The sequence below is a fragment of the Leucoraja erinacea genome, chromosome 38, assembly GCF_028641065.1.
Source record: "Leucoraja erinacea ecotype New England chromosome 38, Leri_hhj_1, whole genome shotgun sequence".
Taxonomy (NCBI): domain Eukaryota; kingdom Metazoa; phylum Chordata; class Chondrichthyes; order Rajiformes; family Rajidae; genus Leucoraja; species Leucoraja erinaceus.
Genome location: NC_073414.1, coordinates 5,983,040 through 6,008,983, shown reverse-complemented (window position 1 = coordinate 6,008,983; position 25,944 = coordinate 5,983,040). Strand labels below are relative to the sequence as shown.

At 46.1% G+C, this 25,944-nt stretch overlaps 1 protein-coding gene across 2 annotated transcripts; it reads left to right on the top strand.

The window, feature by feature from the left end:
- The first annotated feature begins 5,283 nt into the window (after nucleotides 1-5,283).
- LOC129714190 (uncharacterized) lies at nucleotides 5,284-23,209 on the top strand. 2 transcript variants are annotated; one of them, XM_055663707.1, is made up of 4 exons: nucleotides 5,284-5,404; nucleotides 13,726-14,042; nucleotides 16,710-16,769; nucleotides 22,405-23,209. In XM_055663707.1, exons 1-4 carry the CDS (start codon nucleotides 5,395-5,397, stop codon nucleotides 22,513-22,515), a joined length of 498 nt encoding a protein of 165 aa, XP_055519682.1. In that variant the 5' UTR covers nucleotides 5,284-5,394; the 3' UTR covers nucleotides 22,516-23,209. The 2 variants fall into 2 exon arrangements, with proteins under 2 accessions (XP_055519682.1, XP_055519681.1); XM_055663706.1 differs by lacking the exon at nucleotides 5,284-5,404 and adding an exon at nucleotides 5,468-5,669.
- Nucleotides 23,210-25,944: the final 2,735 nt, after the last annotated feature.

Here is a 25,944-nt window from a genome sequence, read left to right as displayed (position 1 = left end):
TTCTGGCTGCTACTGGTGTGATCTCACTGTCAACTTGCTCAATCAAACAGACGATGCAGTCCAATAATCTGGATTTGATCTAATGAGACACTGCTTCGGTCACAGAGGGATCAGTGTTTGAATCATTAGTAAAATGTGGTAGAGAAAAGTGTGGAACTAAACCAGGGGAAAGGGTGCATTGGAACATTTCATGTGCGTCCAATTTCTGTGCAGGCGGGCTTTATTTTTGATCAATATGCAGTGTGTGTGTGTGTGTGTGTTTATTTTCTTTCCTATCTTTGGGAGAAGGGATATTTATTTTTCCTGGGGGAAGGAGCCCAGGCTTCCACAAACACCAGCAGAAAGGGAACACCAACCAGCATGGAAAATGGAGGCGTTATTTGTTGCAATGAGGTGGGAGAGAGGACGAAGAATGATCCTTGTATCAGGAGAGTTGGCAATCTCTTCGACTGCCTGACACTCGGAGTCATTTTTATAACCAGGTTGTGTATCCCATCATCAAACTGCGGGAAGTTTTTTTTTTCCTCTCTCTGTGAATCTACTTGGCAGTTTCCTCTAGCAGAGAGAGCCACAAATCCTGAAGAAATTTGCATGGTGTGTAAATAGTGCATCTGTATTAAAGGGACCTCTATCTTTAATGTAAAGAGAAACAAACACTGGATTGAGGAGAGGCTAAGTGAACTAACAAGCCACTCACTGTGTGTAGTTATTGTTGGACTGACCAAGCTGTAAATAACATGTTTGGAACTGGTTCTAAATGTTTTCCCGGGATGCTATTTCAGGATGTTGAGGCTGAAGTATTAATAAGAATGTTTAAGGGTGAGGTCTGTTAGTGCTGGGAATGGAACTTCCTATTTTCTGTTGCCAACCCAATAACAAGCAGATGCAACATAAAGAAGCCTTTGTTTAACTGCAGCCAGACCCTGGGATTCAATTCCAGAGGAGCAATCTCTTCTTGCATCTGAATGACTTCTGATAACCCCTTGTCAACTACCCCAAGTCTTCAGGGAGATGGGACAGAAGGCTTTGAACCCACTCATTAGAACCTGGCTGATACAGTTTAAACATAAATCAAGTGAATACAGGTCATAAACTCAGTAGTCCAAATCTCCTGGTTCCTACACGACAGTTCATTAGTCCTAGGAGAAGAATAAGGCCATTTGTCCCATCAAATCTACTCCGCCATTCAATCACGGCTGATCTACCTTTCCCTTTCAACCCCATTCTCCTGCCTTCTCCCCATAGCCCCTGACACCCTTATACTTAATCAAAGTCTGTCTGCCTGAAAAATATCCATTGACTTGGTCTCCGCAGCCGTCTGTGGCAATGAATTCCACAGATTCACCGCCCTCTGATTAGCGATTCCTTCTCATCTCCTTTCTGAATGTTGAGTTCAGTTTTATTTATCACATGTAGGTTAACACGGGGTCAACGGTACAATGAAATGTGTTTGACAAGACAACGGGTCACCTCAGGTAAAAAAAGATAAAATAAAAGTGACATTGGTAGATAAAAGTCAATGATAAATAAAATAATGAACATATATGATGTGTTTATGAGTTCAGAAGCCTGATAGCATGATGATAAAAACTGTAGGTCTATTTATTCTAAGGCTATATGGCCTCTGGATCTAGACTCTCCCACTAAAGGCGTATGTTCATGTAATACATTCAGAGAAAAAAGGCATTTGTGTACACATAGTTCAGCGACAATGCCTGTTTCCACACGCGAATGGGTATAATGCAATCAACGAATTAGGGAATATTATTTGTATTATGCTGGCCTAATTCATGATAATTCCATTTCAATTGGGAACGAGAGAATGACTTAAGTTCGCTTGGAAATTGGCAAGCAGCGAAAAGCTATCCTGCCGCCAAATGTGTTTCCAAGTGATCTCAATAAAAACCTACTGAATAATGAAAATCCTGGATAGCGTGGAAGTAGAGAGGATGTAGTGGGAGGATCCAGGGTGAGAGGCCACAGCCTCAGAATAAAAGGATGTACCATTCGAAAGGAGATGAGGAGGAATTTATTTATCAAGGGGGTGGTGAATCTCTGGCATTCATTGCCGCAGATGTCTGTGGCGGCCAAACCATTGGGTATTTTTAAGGCAGAGATTGATAGGTTTTTAGTAAGGGCTTCAAATGTTATGGGGGGGGGGAAGGCAGGAGAATGGGGTTGAGAGGGAAATATAGATCCTCCATGATCTAACGGTGCAGCATACTCAATGGGCCGAATGGCCTAATTTTGCTCCCATGTCTTATGGTCTTGGGTAACCTGCCTGATGTCAGACACCATTATCCATTACAAACACACAGCTACTATTTGAAACCACCGATGGCCATTGAAATTGGCATGTGATCACTTCTATTGAAACTTGTTCGTTTTTGTCAACTTTTTTTTTAGTATGTTTTAACGTGTGTTTTTAATGTTTCTTTGTGTGTCTTGTGTGGGGTGGGGGGGGCGAGGGGGAAACCGTTTCGGTCGCCTCCATGGAGGAGGGCCGACTCTGGACTTACGTGGACTTTTACCTGTCTGCACATCTGGACGCCCGCAGCAGCAACGGCTGCGGAGGGTTGAGGACCCGACCACGGGGGAAAATAGAGGAGGACTGGCCAAATTTTGTGCCTTCCACCACATCATTCATCACTGTTTGTGTTAAATTTTTATTGTGTATTGTGTGTTCTTTATCATTGTACCGCTACTGGCAAATTCATTTCACTTGCACTTTATGTGCCATGTGACGAATAAAACTGTACTGTATTGTATTGTATTGTGCAAAGATTGATATTTTATTAAACACCCTTTATTACTTTTAGCTTGCTGTAAAAAAAATAACCTTTTAGCTTTTTAAAAAAAAAGCTATACTTTTGAAAATCCTGTGGAAGTCTGAAATAGTCTAGCCTCTCACCCCCATTTCCCCAACGACTCAACTGCTTTTTATGAAGAGATTTTCAGTAGGGCAAGGTTTCTGAGGATTGTAACTATCGCATAATAAAACTGTGTGTAGTTTTATGAGCACTGAACGCCCAACTTGGGACTTTCAATTTAATGTTATTTCCAGTTAAAATCAGAAGGTGGTCATTTAAACTTTTTAAAAGCTAAAAGGACATCCACTCCTCAAAGTCATGAACTTCAACTCCATCGTAAACTGGATGAGACTTGTATAGGAGTCATGGTTTGGGATGTTGTTCTTTGAATAATGGCATGAGTTGAAATCCAACCATTTTATCTTCAGGGCAGATACATACTTGGTGGTCTACCTGAGTTACGCCACTGATCCTAGAGTTATTTTTATATTTTATTTTTTGTCATTTCGAAAGAAATGTTTTGTTGCATTTATAAAAGCACAAATGGCCAACTCTTGGCTATGTTGAACAATAAATGGAAAGACTCATAGTGTGTTGTGTTTCTATTTTATTTTAGACATTAGAGATACAGCACGGAAACAGGCTCTTGGGCCCACTGAATCCGCCTGATACACTAAGTACATTATACTAAGGACGATTTACAATTTTACCTAAGCCAATTATACTACAAACCTGTATGTCTTTGGAGTGTGGGAGGAAACCAGAGCACCCGGAGAAAACCCACCCGATCACAGTACAAACTCCGTACAGACAGCATCCGTAGTCGGGATCGACCCTGGGTCTCTGGTGCTGTAAGGCAGCAACTCTACCGCTGCGACACACAACTAAACGCTATAAGAACATATACATTTGTCTTAGTCGCTTTCCCCATTCATCAGACGTGATGAATGTACACAGCTCCTGTATGTGTTTGTACATTTTATGTGACCACGTGGGTTTTCTCCAGGTGTCCCGGTTTCCTACGACACTCCAAAAATGTTCAGGTTTGTAGGTTAGAAACATAGAAATTAGGTGCAGGAGTAGGCCATTCGAGCCTGCACCGCCACTCAATATGATCATGGCTGATCATCCAACTCAGTATCCTGTACCTGCCTTCTCTCCATACCCCCTGATCCCCTTAGCCACAAGGGCCACATCTAACTCCCTCTTAAATATAGCCAATGAACTGGCCTCAACTACCCTCTGTGGCAGAGAGTTCCAGAGAATCACCACTCTCTGTGTGAAATTGACTATGTGTGAAGGTTAATTGACTATGGCAAGATTGTAAATTGTCCCTAGTGTGTGTGTAGTAGTATTAGTGTGCTAGTGTGCGGAGTGAAGACCAATGTGGTTAACGATGTTGAGTGTTAACTTTGCGGTGAAGGCCCATTGTCCTGGCTGTGGCACTGGGTCAGAAGATGCTGTTGGGCCTCTACCATTTGATAGCCATTTTCACTAGCTGAGAGGCCACCCACTTTCGTGTCATCCACAAACTTACTAATCATGCCTTGTACATTCTCATCCAAATTGTTGCTATAGACCACAAACAGCAAAGGGCCAACACTACTAATCCTGAGCCACACCACTAGTTGCAGGCCTACAGTCTGTTAAACAACCTTCCACCACCACCCTCTGCTTCCCTCCAAGCCAATTCTCTATCCACTTAGCAAGCTCATCCTGGATTCCATGTGATCTCGCCACTCCCAACTTATTCTCTCCCCATTCCCATCAAATTCAAAGCTCGTTTCCACACTTAATCTACCATCCTGCACGTTTTTGAGATTTGAGATTAAATCTGAGCAGGGGGGTGGGGGCAGGGTAGAACATGCAAACTCCACGCCCGAGGTTAGGGTCGAACCTGGAACTATGATTCAAGTGGACAGCGGCTCTTATCAGCTGCACCACATTACAAAAGGTGCGAATATATATTGCAAGTGGTGGAAAAGATTATCTTTACTGAATTAAAAAATGTAGCAATTTAGTTCTGAGCAGTAATCACAGGAAAGTAGGCAAAAATGCTGGAGCAACTCAGAGGGTGAGGCAGCATCTCTGGAGAGAAGAAATAGGGAACGTTTGTTATGTTTAGAGCTACAGCAAGAAAGACCATTCAGCCCTTCACGCTGTTTCTACTTTCCACTTTTCCTACACGCCCAGGACAATTTACAGAGGAGACAATTAACCTACAATGTCTTTGGGATGTGGGAGGAAACCGGAGCACCCGGAGGAAACCCACGCTGTTACAGGGAGAACGTGCAAACTCCACACAGACAGCCCCCGAGGTCAGGATCGAACCCTGGTCTTTGGGGCTGGCGATATATACGTTTCCAATTTGTAACGCGGTGCATTTTGCAATTGAAATTGTGGATATTTTTGATTTGTAAATGAATTTAAGTGAAGCAATATTATTTAAATGTACTTGCAATGATCATAGATCAGCAATTGAAAGTGGCACGTTTTTGGGACTGTAAATAGTGCCAATTCACAGCACACGCCCCCTGTCATATAAATAACCCGACGCACCGCTGGCCCCGGTCTCACTTACACCATGGCTTCAGGTAAGGCTGAAGGGTGTTTGCATTTAGCGCAGGGACCGACCTGTAATGCTTGCCTGGGTTAAAGGGTGCAGAGTGAGAATGGGATGCAATGGGACTCGGGGACGGCTCGGGTGGTCCCCGGGCTTTGAACCGGCAGCGAGAGAGGTGTGCAGTGGGCTGAGGTGGGCGAGGAACCACCCTGGCCGCTGTGGATGTGGCCGGAGCCCGGACACTGGGGAGAAGACGAGGTCGATTTTGTGGGAGATAGCTGGACAGTGTGATACTGGTATACTGTAATATACATGTACACTGATACATACCGTTATACTGTGTGATATAGCTACATACAGTTATACTCTGTGTACTCGGATATGAAGTTATACTGGGATATACCGTTATAGTGTGTGATACAGATATATACTGTTTTGTGTGATATAGATATATTGTGTAATACACTGTTTGATACTGATACAATTATACTGTGTGATGCTGATATATCGATATACTGTGTGATAATATGATATACAATTATATTATGTTATATGGACATATAGTTACACTGTGTGACAAAGAGATACTGCATGCTATACGGCTGTACAGTTTATATTATGTGGCACAGACATTCTATCCCGCCCCCTTCTCCCCTGAGATCAGTCTGAAGAAACGTCACCCATTCCTTCTCCCCAGAGATCCAGCCTGTCCCGCTGAGTTACACCAGCTTTTTGTGTGGTACAGACACACAGTTAGTTACACTAGGGTGTACAGTTACACTATGATCGTGAGATACATGGTTATACTGTTTGTGATATTAGACACACAGTTACACTGTGTGTGCTACTAATGCGGACTGATATACAGTTATATTCAAGATTCAAGAGGGTTTAGTCATGTGTCCCAGATAGGACAATGAAATTCGTGCTTTGCTTCAGCACAACAGAACATAGTAGGCATAAATACAGAACAGACCAGTGTGTCCATATACTATTGAATATATATATATACACACACATAAATAAGCAGATAAAGTGCAATGGGCTATGAATGTTCAGAGTTTTGTCTGAGTTGAGTTTAATAGCCTGATGGCTGTGGGGAAGTAGCTATTCCTGAACCTGGATGTTGCAGATTTCAGGCTCCTGTACCTTCTACCTGAATATAGTGTGTGATATTGAGATATAGTTAATACTGCATGATACTGTGACTTAAAGCCCTGCCCCACGGTACGAGTTCATTCCAAGAGTTCTCCCCGAGTTTCCCCTGATTCGAACTCGGAGATTTACGGTAATGGCCGCTCGTCGGTACTCGGGGCTCTCGTGGACATTTTCCCACATGTTGAAAAATCTTCACCAGTCTTGCCGTGCTTACCTGCCGTTAGTGAGTCTTCCCGAGTACCTGTCGTTAGCGCTGAGAGACGTCCCCGAGCTCCGACGTACCCGCTACGTTCATTCTCCGTGTTTACCACGAGTTTGATTTTTTTAAAACTCGGGAGAGCTCTTGGAATGAACTCGCACCGTGGGACAGGGTTATAACAGATACTGTGTGATAATTTGATTTACAGCTATACTGTGTGGTATTGGGATGTACAGCTATGCTGTGTAATAGTGAGATATACAGTTATACTTTCTGATAATTTGGTGTACTGGTATACTGTGTGATACTGAGAGTGATACTATGATTGAAATACACCTCTTCCCCCTCTCCCCCCTCCCCCCCATGAGGCAGGGAATGAAACAAACATTGGTCTGTCAACTGGGACAATGAAGCTTGGCTCAGTGTTAAATGTATTTAAAGAGCAAAACACAGAGTTCTGGAGGAACTCTGCAGGTCAGGCAGCATCTGCGGTAGGAATGGATCGTCTGAAGAACGGACCCGACCCAAAGCATCTTCTGCCATTACCCTCCACAGATGTTGACTGTCCTGCTGTGTTACTCCAGCACTTTGTGTTTTGCTCAAGATCCCTGCATCTGCAGTTCCTCATGTTTCTGTTTTTAAAGAGCTTTTCTGAATATTTCTGGACTGGATTTTCAAACTCGTGGTTGGTGATAAAACTTGATGCTCACAGCCTTTGGTCAATGATCCTGGATTTACCGCTCCCGGGAATTCCCTTCCTTGTTTCTTTTCCCCCCTCACTCACCATTTGAGGTGATCCTTCCAACATCAACCCATTAAGTAAACAGTCAGCTGTGATCAGTTAGACACTGGTTGTACTCCCAGCCTCTGAGCTTTTAGCTGGGATATCTTCCACCGGTTTGAGTTGGTTTATTATTGTCCCGTGTACTGACATACAGTGCAGAACTTTATTTTGAATGCGATCCAGGCAAATCAAATGAGTAATGTTTTAAGAAGGAACTGCAGATGCTGGAAAACCGAAGGTAGACAAAAATGCTGGAGAAACTCAGCGGGTGAGGCAGCCTCTATGGAGCGAAGGAAATAGGCAACATTTCGGGCTGAAACCCTTCTTCAGACTTATTCCAGGTAGTATTCCTGGTAGTGCAAGAGAGAAAATAAACGCAGTCCAGAATATTATGTTACAGAAAGTGCAGATAGAAAAAGCGCAAGAGCCTCAATGAGGTGGATTGGAAGATTGGGAAATTCTTCCCTTGAATTGCCTTAAAAGGAAATTTGAAGTTTCTGGTGAAACCATATAACATATAACCATATAACAATTACAGCACGGAAACAGGCCATCTCGGCCCTACAAGTCCGTGCCGAACAAATGTTTTTTCCCCTTAGTCCCACCTGCATGCACTCATACCATAACCCTCCATTCCCTTCTCATCCATATGCCTATCCAATTTATTTTTAAATGATACCAATGAACCTGCCTCCACCACTTCCACTGGAAGCTCATTCCACACCGCTACCACTCTCTGAGTAAAGAAGTTCCCCCTCATATTACCCCTAAACTTCTGTCCCTTAATTCTGAAGTCATGTCCTCTTGTTTGAATCTTCCCTATTCTCAAAGGGAAAAGCTTGTCCACATCAACTCTGTCTATCCCTCTCATCATTTTAAAGACCTCTATCAGGTCCCCCCTTAACCTTCTGCGCTCCAGAGAATAAAGACCTAACTTATTCAACCTATCTCTGTAACTTAGTTGTTGAAACCCAGGCAACATTCTAGTAAATCTCCTCTGTACTCTCTCTCTCCTCTGTACTCTCTCCTCTGTACTCTCTCTCAAACCTTTGAAAGGATATAGAATGAGGCTGTGGCTGAGGTTTGAAGTGGTCTAAAGGTGAGGTGGAAAGTTCAACAGTGGATGAACAAATGAAGGGAGAGCAATGGGTCTTTGGGGAAAGTACAAAGGATGGGATTGGACACAAAAGGCTGGAGTAACTCAGCGGGTCAGACAGCATCTATGAGAAAAGGAATAGGTGACGTTTCAGGTTGAGACTTCAGTTTAGTTTAGAGATACTGTGCAGAAACAGGCCCTTCGGCCCTTCGAGTCTGTACCGACGAGCGATCCCCGCACAATAACACTATCCTAAACACACTTGGGGCAATTTACACATACACCAAGCCAGTTAACCTACATACCTGCACGTCTTTGGAGTGTGGGAGGAAACCGAAGATCTCTGAGAATACCCACGCAGGTCACAGGGAGAACGTACAAACTCTGTACTGACAAGCACCCATAGTCGGGATCGAACCCGGGTCTCTGGCGCTGTAAGGCAGTAACTCTACCGTTGTGCCACCCTTAAAAGCTGAAACCTAAAAATGTTGCAAAGTTAAAACCAGCAGCATCTGTGGAAAGAGAAGGAAAGAGGACACACAGTGTTGGCGTAACTCAGCGGGTCAGGCAGCATCTCTGGAGAACATTGGTAGGTGATGTTTCGGGTCAAGACCCTTTTTCCGACTTCTGAAGAAGGGACCCAAACCGAAACGTCACCTATCCATGTTCTCCACAGATGCTGCCTGACCCGCTGAGTTACTCCAGCACTCTGTGAAACGTCACCTATCCATGTTCTCCACAGATGCTGCCTGACCCGCTGAGTTACTCCAGCACTCTGTGAAACGTCACCTATCCATGTTCTCCACAGATACTGCCTCACCTGCTGAGTTACTCCAGTACTCTGTGAAATCTCACCTATCCATGTTCTCCACAGATGCTGCCTGACCCGCTGAGTTACTCCAGCACTCTGTGAAAACGTCACCTATCCATGTTCTCCACAGATGCTGCCTGACCCGCTGAGTTACTCCAGCACTCTGTGAAAACGTCACCTATCCATGTTCTCCACAGATGCTGCCTGACCCGCTGAGTTACTCCAGCACTCTGTGAAACGGCACCTATCCATGTTCTCCACAGATGCTGCCTGACCCGCTGAGTTACTCCAGCACTCTGTGAAACGTCACCTATCCATGTTCTCCACAGATGCTGCCTCACCTGCTGAGTTACTCCAGCACTTTAGTATAATTTGGTGTAAGCCAACATCTGCAGTTTCTACATTCTGTTATTTTGGGTGGATGACGTCAATAGAATTTGAGGGTAACTTGAAAACCTGTTTTAATATTATCTGATGAATGATTTAAGCTGAGGCTTTCAGCAGTACAAGAATGAATATTATATTTAAATATTCATTTTATTTTAAGCCACTTACCCCTCTGGCTCTAATACAAACCTGCAGGACAGGTCTCGCCACTCCCTGCCGATGTTTATGTTGAATTGTACAAGCAATGTGTAATATCATGACGGGAATAGATGGGGTGATTGCACAAAGTCTTTTATCCAGAGTAGGGGAATCAATAACCAAAGAGCATCGGTTTGAGGTGAGAGGAGCAAGATTTAATAGGAATCTTAAGTGCCTGTCCCACTTACGCGATTTTTTCGGTGACTTGCCGGTACCCGTCACAGTCGCAGCAGGTCACCAAACATTTTCAACGCGTTGAAAATCCAGCGGGGACCAGAAAAAAGTACGACTCTTTGGGCGCCTTCTCACGACCATACAGGCGACACCAAGCCAATTAACCTACAAACCTGCACGTCTTTGGAGTGTGGGGGGAAACCGAAGATCTCGGAGAAAACCCACGCGGGTCACGGGGAGAACGTGCAAACTCCATACAGACAGCGCCCGTAGTCAGGATCGAACCCGGGTCTCTTGCACTGTGAGGCAGCACCACTGTGCCGCCCCTATGTAATATGCCGTCCCTTTGTAATATAACAACTTAGAAACATAGAAATTAGGTGCAGGAGTAGGCCATTCCACCCTTCGAGCCTGCACCGCCATTCAATATGATCATGGCTGATCATCCAACTCAGTATCCCGTACCTACCTTCTCTCCATACCCCCTGATCCCCTTAGCCACAAGGGCCACATCTAACTCCCTCTTAAATATAGCCAATGAACTGTGGCCTCAACTACCCTCTGTGGCAGAGAGTTCCAGAGATTCACCACTCTCTGTGTGAAAAAAGCTCTTCTCATCTCGGTTTTAAAGGATTTCCCTCTTATCCTTAAGCTGTGACCCCTTGTCCTGGACTTCCCCAACATCGGGAACAATCTTCCTGCATATACTGCTGCTTAGTTGGAGAAATACATGAACAGTTTAACGCCTGATGTTGTGGAACAGTAGAGGTGGTGACAAAGATTTGGAATGATTTATGAAGTGGTTCTGCTGGGTGGTAAACAATCCACCGAACTGTGAAGGGGTGACAGGACAAGGATTGTCAAAAAATGATACAAAGTGCTGGAGTAACTCCACTGATCAACTCAGCGGGACAGGCAGCATCTCTGGAGAGAAGGAATGGGTGATGTTTCGGGTCGAGACCCTACTTCTCGACCTGAAACGTCACCCATTCCTTCTCTCCAGAGATGCTGCCTGTCCCGTTGAGCTACTCCAGCACTTTGTGTCTATCTTCGATTTAAACCAGCATCTGCAGTTCTTTCCTACACTATCCAGCCCCTCTTCGTTCGGAAGAGTTAGGAAAGTGGTAGGCGCTGGGAGTTAGCTAAGTGCTGGGTACAGTGGTCAGGTAGGTAAGTGGGTAAGGAATGGTCCCTTTTTGGAGTGGGGGTTGGGGGAAAAACGCGAAGATTCCCTCCTTAGAAACCCCACCGCGGTTTTCCCCCCCCCCGGGAAGGAAACGTGCAACCTCCCATACGACAGCCCCCGTAAGTCCCCCCCAAGAAATCGAACCCCTGGTTCCTTGCAACTGTTTGAGGCCACCACTTGTTGCCGCCCCCCTAACTGTTAATAATGCCCCGTCCCCCCCCCTTTTTTGTAGTGGATAAGGATGGAAGGGTGAGGAGAAATGTCACTGGACTGGAGTGATCCATGAAACCTCAAGGTTAGGTGCCCAGGCAGGGTGCCGGGCCACAAATAATTTCAGTACCCCTCTGTTTTGGCAGAGATGTTGTGTGAACTACATTGCTGTGGGGGGTGAAAAAAAAAGCTCTTCCTCCCATCTCGGTTTTAAAGGATTTTTCCCTCTTTAATCCCTTTGAAGCTGTGGACCCCTGGTACGGTGTTTGCCGGCCAGCCACGCCTATAAGATGGTGTCTAGTGTACTAGTCATTAGTGACAGTGGTAGGATTCGGCCCCGATTGCTGGTAAGTGCCAAGGTATGGGCCCAACCTCAAGGCCAGTGAGGCAAGCCATGTAACTCCTGGGAGAGAAAGGGGACATGGGTGGATTGGGTTTTTTTTTCTTTCCCGGTTTCCCGAGAACAAAACCCTACTTCCTCGCCTGAAACCTTCACCCCCCTTTCTTTCCTTTCCTCCAGAATGCTGCCCCTTCCCCCCGTTTTGAGCCTTACCATTCTGTGTTCTCCCTATCCCTACAAGGTCATTATTAAGGGTGATCAATCTAGATAGGTCTATAGGAAATTGGGGAACTTGCTGAGTTTCCTGGCGGCAACAAACAAGTTCTATGTTCACAAGGTCATTAGTGATAGGAGTGGAATTAGGCCATTCGGCCCATCAAGTCCACTCGCCATTCAACCTTCTCTGCCTTCTCCCAATAACCCCTGACACCCGCACTAATCAAGGATCTATCTATCTCTGCTTTAAAAAATATCCATTGACTTGGCCTCCACAACATAGAAACATAGAAACATAGAAATTAGGTGCAGGAGTAGGCCATTCGGCCCTTCGAGCCTGCACCGCCATTCAATATGATCATGGCTGATCATCCAACTCAGTATCCCGTACCTGCCTTCTCTCCATACCCCCTGATCCCCTTAGCCACAAGGGCCCCATCTAACTCCCTCTTAAATATAGCCAATGAACTGGCTCAACTACCCTCTGTGGCAGAGAGTTCCAGAGATTCACCACTCTTCTGTGGCAAAGAATTCCACAGATTCTTCACCCTTTGACTAAAGAAATTTGTTCTCATCTCCTTCCTAAAGGAACGTCCTTTGATTCTGGGGCTACGACCTCTAGTCTATGACCTCTAGTCTATGGCCTGTAGTCCTATGTTCTATGACAAGGCATGATTACAGATTCACACAGTTTGGAAACAAGCCCTTCGGCCCAACTTGCCCACACTGTCCAACAAGTTGGTTAGCAAGTTTGCAGATGATGGTAAAGTGGGTGGTATCGTAGAGAGTGCAGATGGTTTACAGAAATTACAGCAGGGTCTTCATCGGCTGGGAAAGGGTTTCACATTGCAACTGGAGACTTGATGGGCTGAATGGCCTGATTCTACCCCTATCACCTATGACTGGAGATCTCTAAAGAGAGAGCTGGTGAGATGGTGGCGCAGCGGTAGAGTTGCTGCCTCACAGAGCGAGAGACCCTGGTTCGATCCTGACCTCGGGTTCAATCTGTGTGGAATTTGCACGCAGTTCCTGTGAACGCATAGCTGTTACCCCAGTGCTCCTGCTTCCTCCCACACCTCAAAGATGTGTGGGTTCATAGGCCTGTGTAAATTGACCCTTGGTAGATTCAATGGTTGTATGCTGGGCTATTTTAAATAGAGGGAAAAGGAACTGCAGATGCTGGTTTACACCAAAAGGCACAAAGTGCTGGAGTAACTCAGCAGGCCGGGCAGCATCTCTGGATTAAATACGTTGCAAGGGTACAGAGAATTAAAGAGAGGGGGAATAGGAGGAACTCCACACAATGGGGGAAATTCACAGACGGACAATTAACCTGCAAACTCTATATGCCTTTGGGGTGTGGGAAACCAGGGGGCCCAGGGGAGATTTTATGCGTTCACAGGGAGAGCGTGCAGAAAATGACAGCAGCCGAGGTCAGGATCGAACCCGGGTCTCTGGCGCTTGGAGAGAGGTGCACATGTTCTCCCGGTTGGTGAGGATTGCTCCCGGGCGGGTCGCCAAAGCCGTGAAGCCCACAGATGCCTGCTAACAATTCCATGCCCGTCCTAAACTCTCCTCTTTGTTGGGAAGCAGAGTGCAGCAAGACGTCGACCAAAGGCTTGGAGGTGACGGAGGGTGGCTCTGCCAAGCCCGTGCCCAACGACACCAAAGAGGGCACTGGCGATGCCGGTGGGGGTGCCATGGAAGCCAAGGTGAAGGAACCTGATGCCAAAGAGGATGCCACAGCCAACACCGGGGACCCGGAGCCACACCACGGAGAGGTTGAAGGGAGTGCCAGTAACACCGCGGGCAGCCACAAGGATGCCCAAGGTAACACGGGCGATGCCACAGTGAACGAAGATGAGAAAAAGGCTGATTCCAAAGACCAGAGTGGCAAAGGCCACAAAAAGGTAAAAGCTGTACAGATCTGCCTCTTAATATTAACCTCTCCGCTTCTCCCCAGCAGTCCAGCCAAGGTTTACTGACACTTTCTTCAGTTTAGTTTTGAGATTCTAGCGTGGAATCAGGCCATTCGGCCCATTGAGTCCACACCGTTCACCGATCATCCGTTCACAACTATTTACAATATGTAAAGTACGAAACAAATCAAAATTAAACCCACCACCAGTGAAATCCCACAGGGTGCCTGTGGACAGCGCGTAGACCAGTGGTTCCCAGCGTGGGGTGTACGCCCCACAGGGGGGCAATTTGATTTTTAAGGGGAGCAATTGAGCGCGACTGAGGTCTGGGTCCAAATTTTTGATTTTGATTTTTCTCTCTTTATTACCTGTGAATACTCTTTTAGATTAGATTAGATTAGATTCGTTTATTGTCATTCAGACCTTTCGGTCTGAACGAAATTTTGTTTTCCTGCAGTCATACATATCATTAAAAATGACAAAAACACACAAATTTAACATCCACCACAGTGAGTTCACCAAACGCCTCCTCACTGTGGTGGAAGGCAAAATCTTAAAGTCTCTGTCTCTTCCTTCTTTGTTCTCCCTTTGTGTTTTATGATCATATTTATTATTATTAATATTTTAATACCACCTAATGTTTTTTTCTTTTTTTTTTTTAACAATTTTTTAGTAATTTCTTGCTCAGAACATCTTGTGTTTATTTCATTTTTCTTTTTCATGGATGCCATGTTCTTTTGAAGCTTGTTTAAACCAAGGTATTGGCGTTTTAAGCTTCTTCAGCTGAAACGGAGTTCACTTTTTAAATGATAAGAATGGTGGATGTTTATGTTACATGTTGTGTCCTGTTTATGCATTTTATTATTTTGTTAACCCATCTTTATGCTTTGTATGGAACTGATTTTTAAATTATGTAAAGCATTTTGGGGTCAATGAAAATTGACTATAAATGTGCTATATAAATAAACTTATTATTATTATTATTATTATATATCACCACATGCGGGGGGCATCAGGATTTTAGAGGTGATTAGGTGGGGCATGGCCAAAAAAAGGTTGGGAACCACTGGCGTAGACCCTCTCTAATACCACCCAGGCAGAGCCCTCTTCCGTCTGGAGTCGTGACTCGCGGATGGCCAGCTAGGCCAGGCCTAGGGACGACCATGTCTATGTTACTGGGGGCTTTGAACGTACAAGGACAGTCGGAGGGAATTATGTAGGTGCTCATTATATGGAGAAAATACAACACAATAATACTTTATTAGCCAAATACGAGGAATTTCATTTGCCGTCAGTCCTACAAATAAAAAGCATCAGGACGCACAAAATAGATTTTTACATAAACATCCACCACAGTGACTCCTCCACATTCCTCACTGTGATGGACAACAGGTGCAGGAGGAGGCCATTCGGCCCTTCGAGCCAGCACCGCCATTCAATGTGACCATGGCTGATCATCCCCAATCAGTACCCCGTTCCTGCCTTCTCCCCATATCTCCCGACTCCGCTATTTTTAAGAACCCTATCTAGCTCTCTCTTGAAAGCATCCAGAGAACCTGCCTCCACCGCCCTCTGAGGCAGAGAATTCCACAGACTCACCACTCTCTGTGAGAAAAAGTGTTTACCTGTCTCCGTTCTAAATGGCTTACCCCTTATTCTTAAACTGTGTGTGTGGCCCCTGGTTCTGGATTCCCCCAACATCGGGAACATGTTTCCTGCCTCTAGCGTGTCCAAGCCCTTAACAATCTTATATGTTTCAATGAGATTCCCTCTCATCCTTCTAAACTCCAGAGTATACAAGCCCAGCTGCTCCATTCTCTGTTGCTGCTCTGGCACTCTGGAACACCCTGCCGTTGCACATCAGACTGTCCATCTTCAAATCCAGTGTTAAAACACATTTGTACTCCCTGGCTTTTGACCATGCCTGAGGCTTTGCTTCTGTTTGTGGTGTTTTTGATGTTTCTTTATTTTACATGTCTTTTCCTACTATTTCTTTTGATTGTTATTTTTGGTGTGTATTAACTTTTTTGTCAATGATTAGCACTTTGTTGCAGCTATGTTTGTATTTAAAGTGCTCTATAAATAAAATTATTATTATTATTATTATTCTCTCAGAAATTAAGGCAGCCCTGCCATTCCCGATGGAAGGCGAAAAAAAGTTCAATTTCTTCCCTTCTTTGTTCTCCTGCGGGCGGTGCCCTCGAGCCTTCCATTGACGGGGCGATCTTACCCCCATAGCCGGCATTCGAGCCCTCCATGTGGGGGCGATCAAGCTCCTGCATCGGGGGGAATCTCAGCTCCCCCATGCCCATCGATCTGACCCCTGGTCGGGGCTTGTCGAACCTTCTGTGTCGTTGGAGTTCCCAACGTGTACAGTCTCTACTTGAGACTGCGAGCTCTCGGTGGGAAAGTCCGCAGCTGCAGTTGGAGCGATCCCAGGTAAGGGATGGGCTCCGATGGTAAGTCCACGCCTCGCGGTGAGGCTCAGACCGGAACGAGGCCTCCAGCTCCAGGATGTTAGGCTGCAGAGTGACCGGAGATACGATCCGGGAAACATTCGCATCTCCGGGCAGGATTGAGATGACTGTGAATGAATATTTCAGGCATCGTTGGCTGTTGTTGTCTGTACTGATCCTCTTCTGTTCTCTGTCCGTCTAGGTAGACGCTAGTTCCAGCTCCAGCTCCAGCAGCTCCTCGGACAGCGAAGGCAAGAGCAAGGTAAGCATTGAATTGAAAGCAAGCATGGAAACAGGCCCTTCGGCCCATCGAGTCCTGGCCGACCACACTAGTTCTATGTTATCCCAATTTCACATCCACCCTGTATACACGAGGGGCAAGTTACTGAGGCCAGTTACCCTACAAACCTGCACGTCATTGGGATATGGGAGGTAACCAGAGCAACTTTAACCTATTTACTAGCCTCGGTGACTGCGTGCAGGGCACTCTCTGATTTTCTCACCTTCCACCTACACCAGACATGATTTACACCAATAACCTATGGTGGCTCAGTGGAGCAGTGGTAGAGTTGCTGCCTCAGCACATCAGAGACCCGGGTTCGATCCTGGCCACGGGTACTGCCTGTACAGAGTTAGTACATTCTCCCCCCACGACCTCTGTGGGTTTTCTCCAGGTGCTCTGGTTTCCTCCCACACTCCAAAGACGTTCACGTTTGCAGGCTAATTGTCTTGGTAAAATTGTAAATCATCCCTAGTGTGTGTATAGGATCGTGTTAGTGTGCGGGGATCACCAGTCAGCGCAGATTAGGTGGGCCGAAGGGCCTGTTGCCGCGCTGTATCTCTAAACTAAGCTAAACTATGGATGTGGGAGAAAATTGAAACACCCGAGGGGATCGTGCAAACTCCACATAGACAGCATCGGAAGCTAGGATTGAAACTGGGTCGCTGGAGCTGTGAGGCAAGACCACTGACCAGGGTGCCCAAATTAGGTTATTGATAATCCCACCCCTAACAAGTTGTGAAAGGGCGAGAGAGATTGAAGTTCATTTTCATTTTCTTTTTCGTTACCACAGGATTTCCCAAAGCACTTGGAAGATGATTTATTCTTCCTGTGGTGCCCTGAACTGGACGCAGAGTTCCAAATATAGCATAACCTCCACACTCTGCCAATATTCATAGAGTGACACAGCATAGAAACATGCCCTTCATCTTAACTCATCCCTGCCGACCAAGATACACATGTACACTAGTCCCATTTGAACACATTAGACCTATGAATGTGCTTCGAAACTTTTCCATGTCTATGCATCTGTCCAAATATCTTCTAAATATTGTTATTGTACCTGTATCAATCACTTTGTCCAAGAGAAACTCAGTTCCACATCTACCAACGTTTCGGGCCACCCTCGAGAAGGGAAAAACGTTGCCTATTTCCTTCGCTCCAGGATGCTGCTGCCCCGCTGAGTTAAAGCTTTTTTGTGTAACCTTTGATCTCAGCATCCATTCCCTCTAAAACTACTTCTTGATTCTCCCAACCCTATGTGTGGAAAAAGACTGTGTGCCCTTCACCTTAAATCTTTCCTGTCTCACCATAAACCTATCTACTTCTTGATCTCCCAACCCTGGGAAAAAGACTGTGTGCATTCACCTTATCTATGCCCCCTCATGATTTAACACACCACTATAAGATCATCGGTAGACAAAAATGCTGGAGAGACTCAGCGGGTGAGGCAGCATCTATGGAGCGAAGGAAATAGGCAACTTCGTCAAACGCACGGTCTCGGCCCGAAACGTTGCCCATTTCCTTCGCTCCATAGAGCGAATTTGGCCCATATCCCTCCAAACCTGTCCTATCTATGCACCTGTCCAACTGTTTCTTAAACGTTGGGATAGTCCCAGCCTCAACTACCTCCTCCGGCAGCTCGTTCCATACAGCCATGTGTGGAAAAGTTACCCCTCAGATTCCTATTAAATCTTTTCCCCTTCACCTTGAACCTGTGTCCTCTGGTCCTCGATTCCCCTACTCTGGGCGGGTTTGTAGATTAATTGGCTTCTGGTAAAGATTGTAAATTGTCCCCTAGTGTGTGTGTGTGTGTATGTAGGTTAGAGTTAGTGTGCAGGGATCGCTGGACGGCGCGGACTCGATGGGCCGAGTGGCCTGTTTCCGCGCTGTATCTCTGAACTGGATAGAGGCTGCTTCACCCGCTGAGTTTCTCCAGCATTTTTGTCTACCTTCGATTGTTCCAGCATCTGCAGTTCCTTCTTAAACACTATAAGATCATCCCTCCGTCTCCTACTTTCCAAGCAATAAAGTACTAGCCTGCACAACTGTTTCCTGTAGCCCAGTCCTGGCAACATCCTCATAAATCTTTTCTGCGCTCTTTCCGGGTTAGGAACATCTTTCCCATAGCAGGATGTCCAAAATTGAACGTAATACTCCTGGTGTGGCCTCACCTACATCTTGTACAACTGCAACATAATGTGCCAATTTCGACGCTCGAAGCCCTCGCTGGTGAAGGCCTTGATCCCTGTCCTGCAATGCCCTAATGCCCCTGTCCCACTTGGGAAACCTGAACGGAAACCTCTGGAGACTTTGCGCCCCACCCAAGGGTTCCGTGCAGTTCCCGGAGGTTGCCGGAGGTTGCAGGTAGTGGAAGCAGGTAGGGAGACTGACAAAAACCTCCGGGAACCGCACGGAAACCTTGTGTGGGGCACAAAGTCTCCAGAGGTTTCCGTTCAGGTTTCCTAAGTGGGACAGGGGGGCATTAGGGTCCCACTGTGAAAGTCTCACCCTGGATTGTCTTCTGAAAAATGCAACTTAATTGAGAGTCACCTCACTCTGAACCCCTAAACACTCACTCCCGCGGCGTAAACATACTCCCAAACTTGTGATGGATCCTACATGCTTCAATGACACCACCTCTCATTCTTCTGAACTCTAATGAATAGAGACTCAACAGGTTTAACCTGTCCTTAGAAGCCAATCCCTTCATATCTTAGATCTTTTTAGTGAACCTTGTCAAAACATCGCCTGTGAAGACGGGAAAACAAAATTGTACATTACTGGCACAAAGGTTGAAGCTCGTGGGTTCAGTCGCTGCGTGCAAACCACACCTGGAGGGTGTGTAGGAAGGAACTGCAGATGCTGGTTTAAACCAAAGGTCGACACAAAAAGCTGGAGTAACCCAGCGAGTCCTAGCTCAGTACTGGGACCCCAGCTATTTACAATATATATTAATGATCTGGATGAGGGAATTGAAGGCAATATCTCCAAGTTTGCGGATGACACTAAGCTGGGGGGCAGTGTTAGGTGTGAGGAGGATGCTAGGAGACTGCAAGGTGACTTGGATAGGCTGGGTGAGTGGGCAAATGTTTGGCAGATGCAGTTTAATGTGGATAAATGTGAGGTTATCCATTTTGGTGGCAAAAACGGGAAAGCAGATTATTATCTAAACGGTGGCCGATTGGGAAACGGGGAGATGCAGCGAGACCTGGGTGTCATGGTACACCAGTCATTGAAGGTAGGCATGCAGGTGCAGCAGGCAGTAAAGAAAGCGAATGGCATGTTGGCCTTCATAGCAAGAGGATTTGAGTATAGGAGCAGGGAGGTTCTACTGCAGTTGTATAGGGTCTTGGTGGGACCACACCTGGAGTATTGCGTGCAGTTTTGGTCTCCAAATATGAGGAAGGACATTATTGCCATAGAGGGAGTGCAGAGAAGGTTCACCAGACTGATTCCTGGGATGTCAGGACTGTCTTATGAAGAAAGACTGGATAGACTTGGTTTATACTCTCTAGAGTTTAGGAGATTGAGAGGGGATCTTATAGAAACTTACAAAATTCTAAAGGGGTTGGACAGGCTAGATGCAGGAAGATTGTTTCCGATGTTGGGGAAGTCCAGGACAAGGGGTCACAGCTTAAGGATAAGGGGGAAATCCTTTAAAACCGAGATGAGGAGAACTTTTTTCACACAGAGAGTGGTGAGTCTCTGGAACTCTCTGCCACAGAGGGTGGTTGAGGCCAGTTCATTGGCTATATTTAAGAGGGAGTTAGATGTGGCCCTTGTGGCCAAGGGGATCAGAGGGTATGGAGAAAAGGCAGGTACGGGATACTGAGTTGGATGATCAGCCATGATCATATTAAATGGCGGTGCAGGCTCGAAGGGCCGAATGGCCTACTCCTGCACCTAATTTCTATGTTTCTATGTTTCTATGAGTCAGGCAGCATCTCTGGAGAGAAGGAATAGAGAGTTGGGGGAGAGGGAAACGAGAGATATAGACGAGAGATATAGGGAGATATGTGCAAAAAAGTAACGATGATCAAGGAAAGGTGGAGCCCACAATGGTCCATTGTTGGTTGTGGGCTGGGTGATGACAGTGAGATCCAATAGGACGATAGGAGGGTGTTACAGGATGGAAATGTCACGGAGAGAGACTGGGGTGAAATGGCCTCCTGCAATCTGACGATGCCTGGTAGGAGACCCTGATCCTGTCCATCATTGCTGAGGTCTCTTTGCCCCAGCCTCTGCAATTTGAACTGCCTTCAGCTGTTCTCAGGACCAGAGCTCCAAGAGTTGATGGACACAAAGTGCTGGGATAACTCTAAGGGTCAGGCAGCATCTCTGGAGAAAGAGGATGGGTGACGTTTCGGGTCGGGACACTTCTTCAGCCATGATCACAATAAATGGCGGTGCTGGCTCAAAGGGCCGAATGGCCTCCTCCTATTTTCTATGTTTCAGACTGAAAGTAGAGGGGTGAGGGGGGGGGGGGGGGAACTAGAAGTAGGAAAAGGCCACAACAAATCAGGGTCAGCCTCGGGTTACCAAGAAAAGGTGGAGCCCATATTAAGATATTGGGGCAGAATTAGGCCATTCGGCCCATCAAGTCCACTCTGCCAACAATGATGGCTGAACAAGGGGTCACAGTTTAAGGATCCAGAACAAGGGGTCACAGTTTAAGGATAAGGTGGAAATCTTTTAGGACCGAGATGAGAAAAACATTTTTCACACAGAGAGTGGTGAATCTGTGGAATTCTCTACCACAGAAGGTAGTTTCATATGAAGAAAGACTGGATAGACTCGACTTGTACTCGCTAGAATTTAGAAGATTGAGGGGGGATCTTATAGAAACTTACAAAATTCTTAAGGGGTTGGACAGGCTGGATGCAGGAAGATTGTTCCCGATGTTGGGGAAGTCCAGAACAAGGGGTCACACAGTTTAAGGATAAGAGGGAAGTCTTTTAGGACCGATCATTTTTTACACAGAGATGTGGTGAATCTGTCCACAGAGGGTAGTTGAGGCCACAGTTCATTGGCTATATTTAAGAGGGAGTTCGATGTGGCCCTTGTGGCTAAAGGGATCAGGGGGTATGGAGAGAAGGCAGATACGGGATACTGAGTTGGATGATCAGCCATGATCATATTGAATGGCGGTGCAGGCTCGAAGGGCTGAATGGCCTACTCCTGCACCTAATTTCTATGTTTCTATCTATCTTTCCCTTTCGACCGCATTCATCTGCCCTCTCCCTGTATCCCCTGACACCCGTACTAGTCAGATCCTAATGGCCCATTGTTGGCTGGGGAAGCGGGGATGATGAAGGTGATGAGCCAGCGATGTAGAACAGTGGAACTAGCAGGAAGCCCAGGGTTGGGCAAGGGAAGGAGAGAGAGAGAGAGAGAGGAATGCAAGGGTTGCTTAAAATGAGAGAGATCAACGTTCATACCGCTGGGTTGAAAGCTGCTCAAGCGAAATACAAGGTGCCGTTCCTCCAACCTGCTTGAACCAGACCTCGCTCTGACGGTGGAGCTGGTGGAGTTTCAGGGGCATTTATGCAACTGGTGCGGTTGGGCGTGCCCTCGTTGTGGCTCTCGTTCACTCGCTGACTCTTCTTCCTCGCAGCCTGGATGTGCGGAGAGGAAGAAAAAGATGAAGAAAGGGAAGGCGGACCAGGTGAAAGGTGGCGGCGTGAGAGACAGCAACAAAACCAAGATGGAGAACTGCAAATGTTGAGAGCCATTCGAAGAAAACTCCTGGCAGGGATTTTGCCCTTTGAGCGTAATTAAGGCATCCTATTGTCATTTGTAAATACATCTTCCTCTTTACACCCTTCTCTCTCCTTCCCTTCCCCACTTAGTACAGAGAACAGTACAGCACAGGCCCTTCGGCCCACGATGTCCATGCTAAACTGATCTCTGCCTGCCATATCCCTTCATTCCCTGCACATCCATCTGAAAGCCTCTTAAACGCACCGCTATCGTATTTGCCACCACCACCTCTGCCAAGTGCGTTCCAGGCACCCACCACCTCTGTGGAGAAAAAACGTTACCCATCACATCTTAAAGTTGACCCCTCTATTACTTGGTATTTCCACCCTGGGAGATAGATTCTGACAAAATATGATCGTACATATCTATATGTTGTTACTGAATGGAATCAAAGTGTAGGAGTAACTCAGAGGGTCAGGCAGCATCTCTGGAGGACAGAGAGAGGCAACGTTTCAGGTCGAGACCCTTCTTCAAATTCTCAACTCCCGACTCAAAACATCATCTATCCTTGTCCACCCGAGATGCTGCCTGACACGCTGAGTCGCTCCAGCACTTTGGGTTTTTGTTTGTAAACCAGCACCTGCAGTTCCTTGTGGCTCTGGGTTTTTAATGTATTTATGCTAGCGTTGCCGTGAAATAAAATTCGGTCCAATTTAAAATGTAGTCAGCTCTCTTTTAATGACAGAAGTCTAAGCTGTGTTGTGTTACCAATGTTGATTAGATGGTGAGAGGTTCACAATTACATGTGAGAAGGAATACCAGTGTTTAGTTTAGTTTAGTTACAGCACAGAAACAGGCCCTTCGGCCCATTGAGTCCACCACAACTAACGATCATTCTAGTTCTATGTTATCCCACTTTCACACCCCCCTGCACACTAGTTGATATTTATAGAGGCCAAATAACCTACAAACCCGCACGTCTTTGTGATGTGGGAGGTAACCAGAGCACTCGAAGGAAACCCAAGGAAACTCCACATAGACAGCAACCGAGGTTGGAATTGAACCCAGGTCTCCGGTGCTGTGAGTCAGCAGCTCTACCACCTGTGTGCGCAGGGACTTGGAGCTCGTGAGCGAATGTTGATGTCATCAAATGGCGGCACGGTGGCGCAGCGGTAGAGTTGCTGCCCTAGACCCGGGTTCGATCCTGACTCCGGGTGCTGTCTGTATAGAGTTTGTGCCCTAGACCTGGGTTCGATCCTGACTCCGGGTGCTGTCTGTGTACAGTTTGCACGTTCTCCCCGTGACCCACGTGGGTTTTCTCCGGGTGATCTGGTTTCCTCCCACACTCTAAAGGCGTACAGGTTTGTTGGTCTGCTGAACATAGAAACGTAGAAAATAGGTGCAGGAGTAGGCCATTCACCCCTTCGAGCCTGCACCGCCATTCAATATGATCATGGCTGATCATCCAACTCAGTTTCCTGTACCTGCCTTCTCTCCATACCCCCGATCCCTTTAGCCACAAGGGCCACATCTAACTCCCTCTTAAATATAGCCAATGAACTGGCCTCAACTACCTTCTGTGGCAGTGAATTCCAGAGATTCACCACTCTCTGTGTGAAAAATATTTTCCTCATCTCGGTCCTAAAAGATTTCCCCCTTATCCTTAAACTGTGACCTTAAACTTGTTCTGGACTTCTCCAACATCGGGAACAATCTTCCTGCATCTAGCCTGTCCAACCCCTTAAGAATTTGTAAGTTTCTATAAGATCGCCCCTCAATCTTCTAAATTCTAGCGAGTACAAGCCGAGTCTATCCAGTCTTTCTTCATATGAAAGTCCTGACATCCCAGGAATCAGTCTGGTGAACCTTCTCTGTACTCCCTCTATGGCAAGAATGTCTTTCCTCAGATTAGGAGACCAAAACTGTACGCAATACTCCAGGTGTGGTCTCACCAAGACCCTGTACAACTGCAGTAGAACCTCCCTGCTCCTATACTCAAATCCTTTTGCTATGAAAGCTAACATACCATTCGCTTTCTTCACTGCCTGCTGCACCTGCATGCCTACTTTTAATGACTGGTGTACCATGACACCCAGGTCTCGTTGCATCTCCCCTTCTCCTAATCGGCCACTATTCAGATAATAGTCTACTTTCATGTTTGCCACCAAAGTGGATAACCTCACATTTATGCACATTATACTGCATCTGCCATGCATTTGCCCACTCACCCAGCCTATTCAAGTCACCTTGCAGCCTCCTAGCATCTTCCTCACAGCTAACACTGCCCCCCAGCTTCGTGTCATCAGCAAACCTGGAGATGTTGCATTCAATTGAAGAAGGGTCTCGACCCGAAACGTCACCCATTCCTTGATGATCCCAGAGATGCTGCCTGTCCCACTGAGTTACTCCAGCATTTTGTGTGTAATTCAGCATCCGCAGTTCCTACCTACTATTTCTATCTGTGTACCTGCTCCAATGCCTGTTAGGCATTCTAACAATATCTACCTTTACAATAGGGTGGCGAATCTGTGGAATTCATTGCCACAGAAGGCTGTGGAGGCCAAGTGAATGGATATATTTGGCAGAAATTGCAGAGGTGGTTGTTTGTGTGTGTGTTTGTGTGTGTGTGTGTGTGTGTGTGTGTGTGTGTGTGTGTGTGTGTGTGTGTGTGTGTGTGTGTGTGTATGTGTGTGTGTATATATTTATGTGTGTGTATGTATGTATGTGTGTGTGTGTGTGTGTGTATATGTGTGTCTGTATATATATATATATGTATATATATGTGTGTGTGTGTGTAACCATATAACCATATAACAATATAACAATTACAGCACGGAAACAGACCATCTCGGCCCTACAATTCCGTGCCGAACAACTTTTTTTTCCCTTAGTCCCACCTGCCTGCACTCATACCATAACCCTCCATTCCCTTCTCATCCATATGCCTATCCAATTTATTTTTAAATGATACCAATGAGCCTGCCTCCACCAATTCCACTGGAAGCTCATTCCACACCGCCACCACTCTCTGAGTAAAGAAGTTCCCCCTCATATTACCCCTAAACTTCTGTCCCTTAATTCTGAAGTCATGTGTGTGTGTGTGTGTGTGTGTGTGTATGTGTGTGTGTGTATATGTGTGTGTGTGTGTGTGTGTGTGTGTGTGTGTGTATATATATATATATGGCATATATATATAGGGCATTCAAATGATATATACACATATACAAACATATACTTACTGTATACACACACACATGTACATACACAAATGCATATATACGCATACACACATATACTCTACCCATGCATTCAAGATCGTTATTGCCAGTGCACAGTTGACTCATAAGAAATCGCGAATGATTTAACGTCAAAGTCCTTTAATGGGACTTTGCACGCTTTAAACTGATACACACCTTAAGGTGCAGCTGGTAACATGAAACGCCGGGCCACCGCC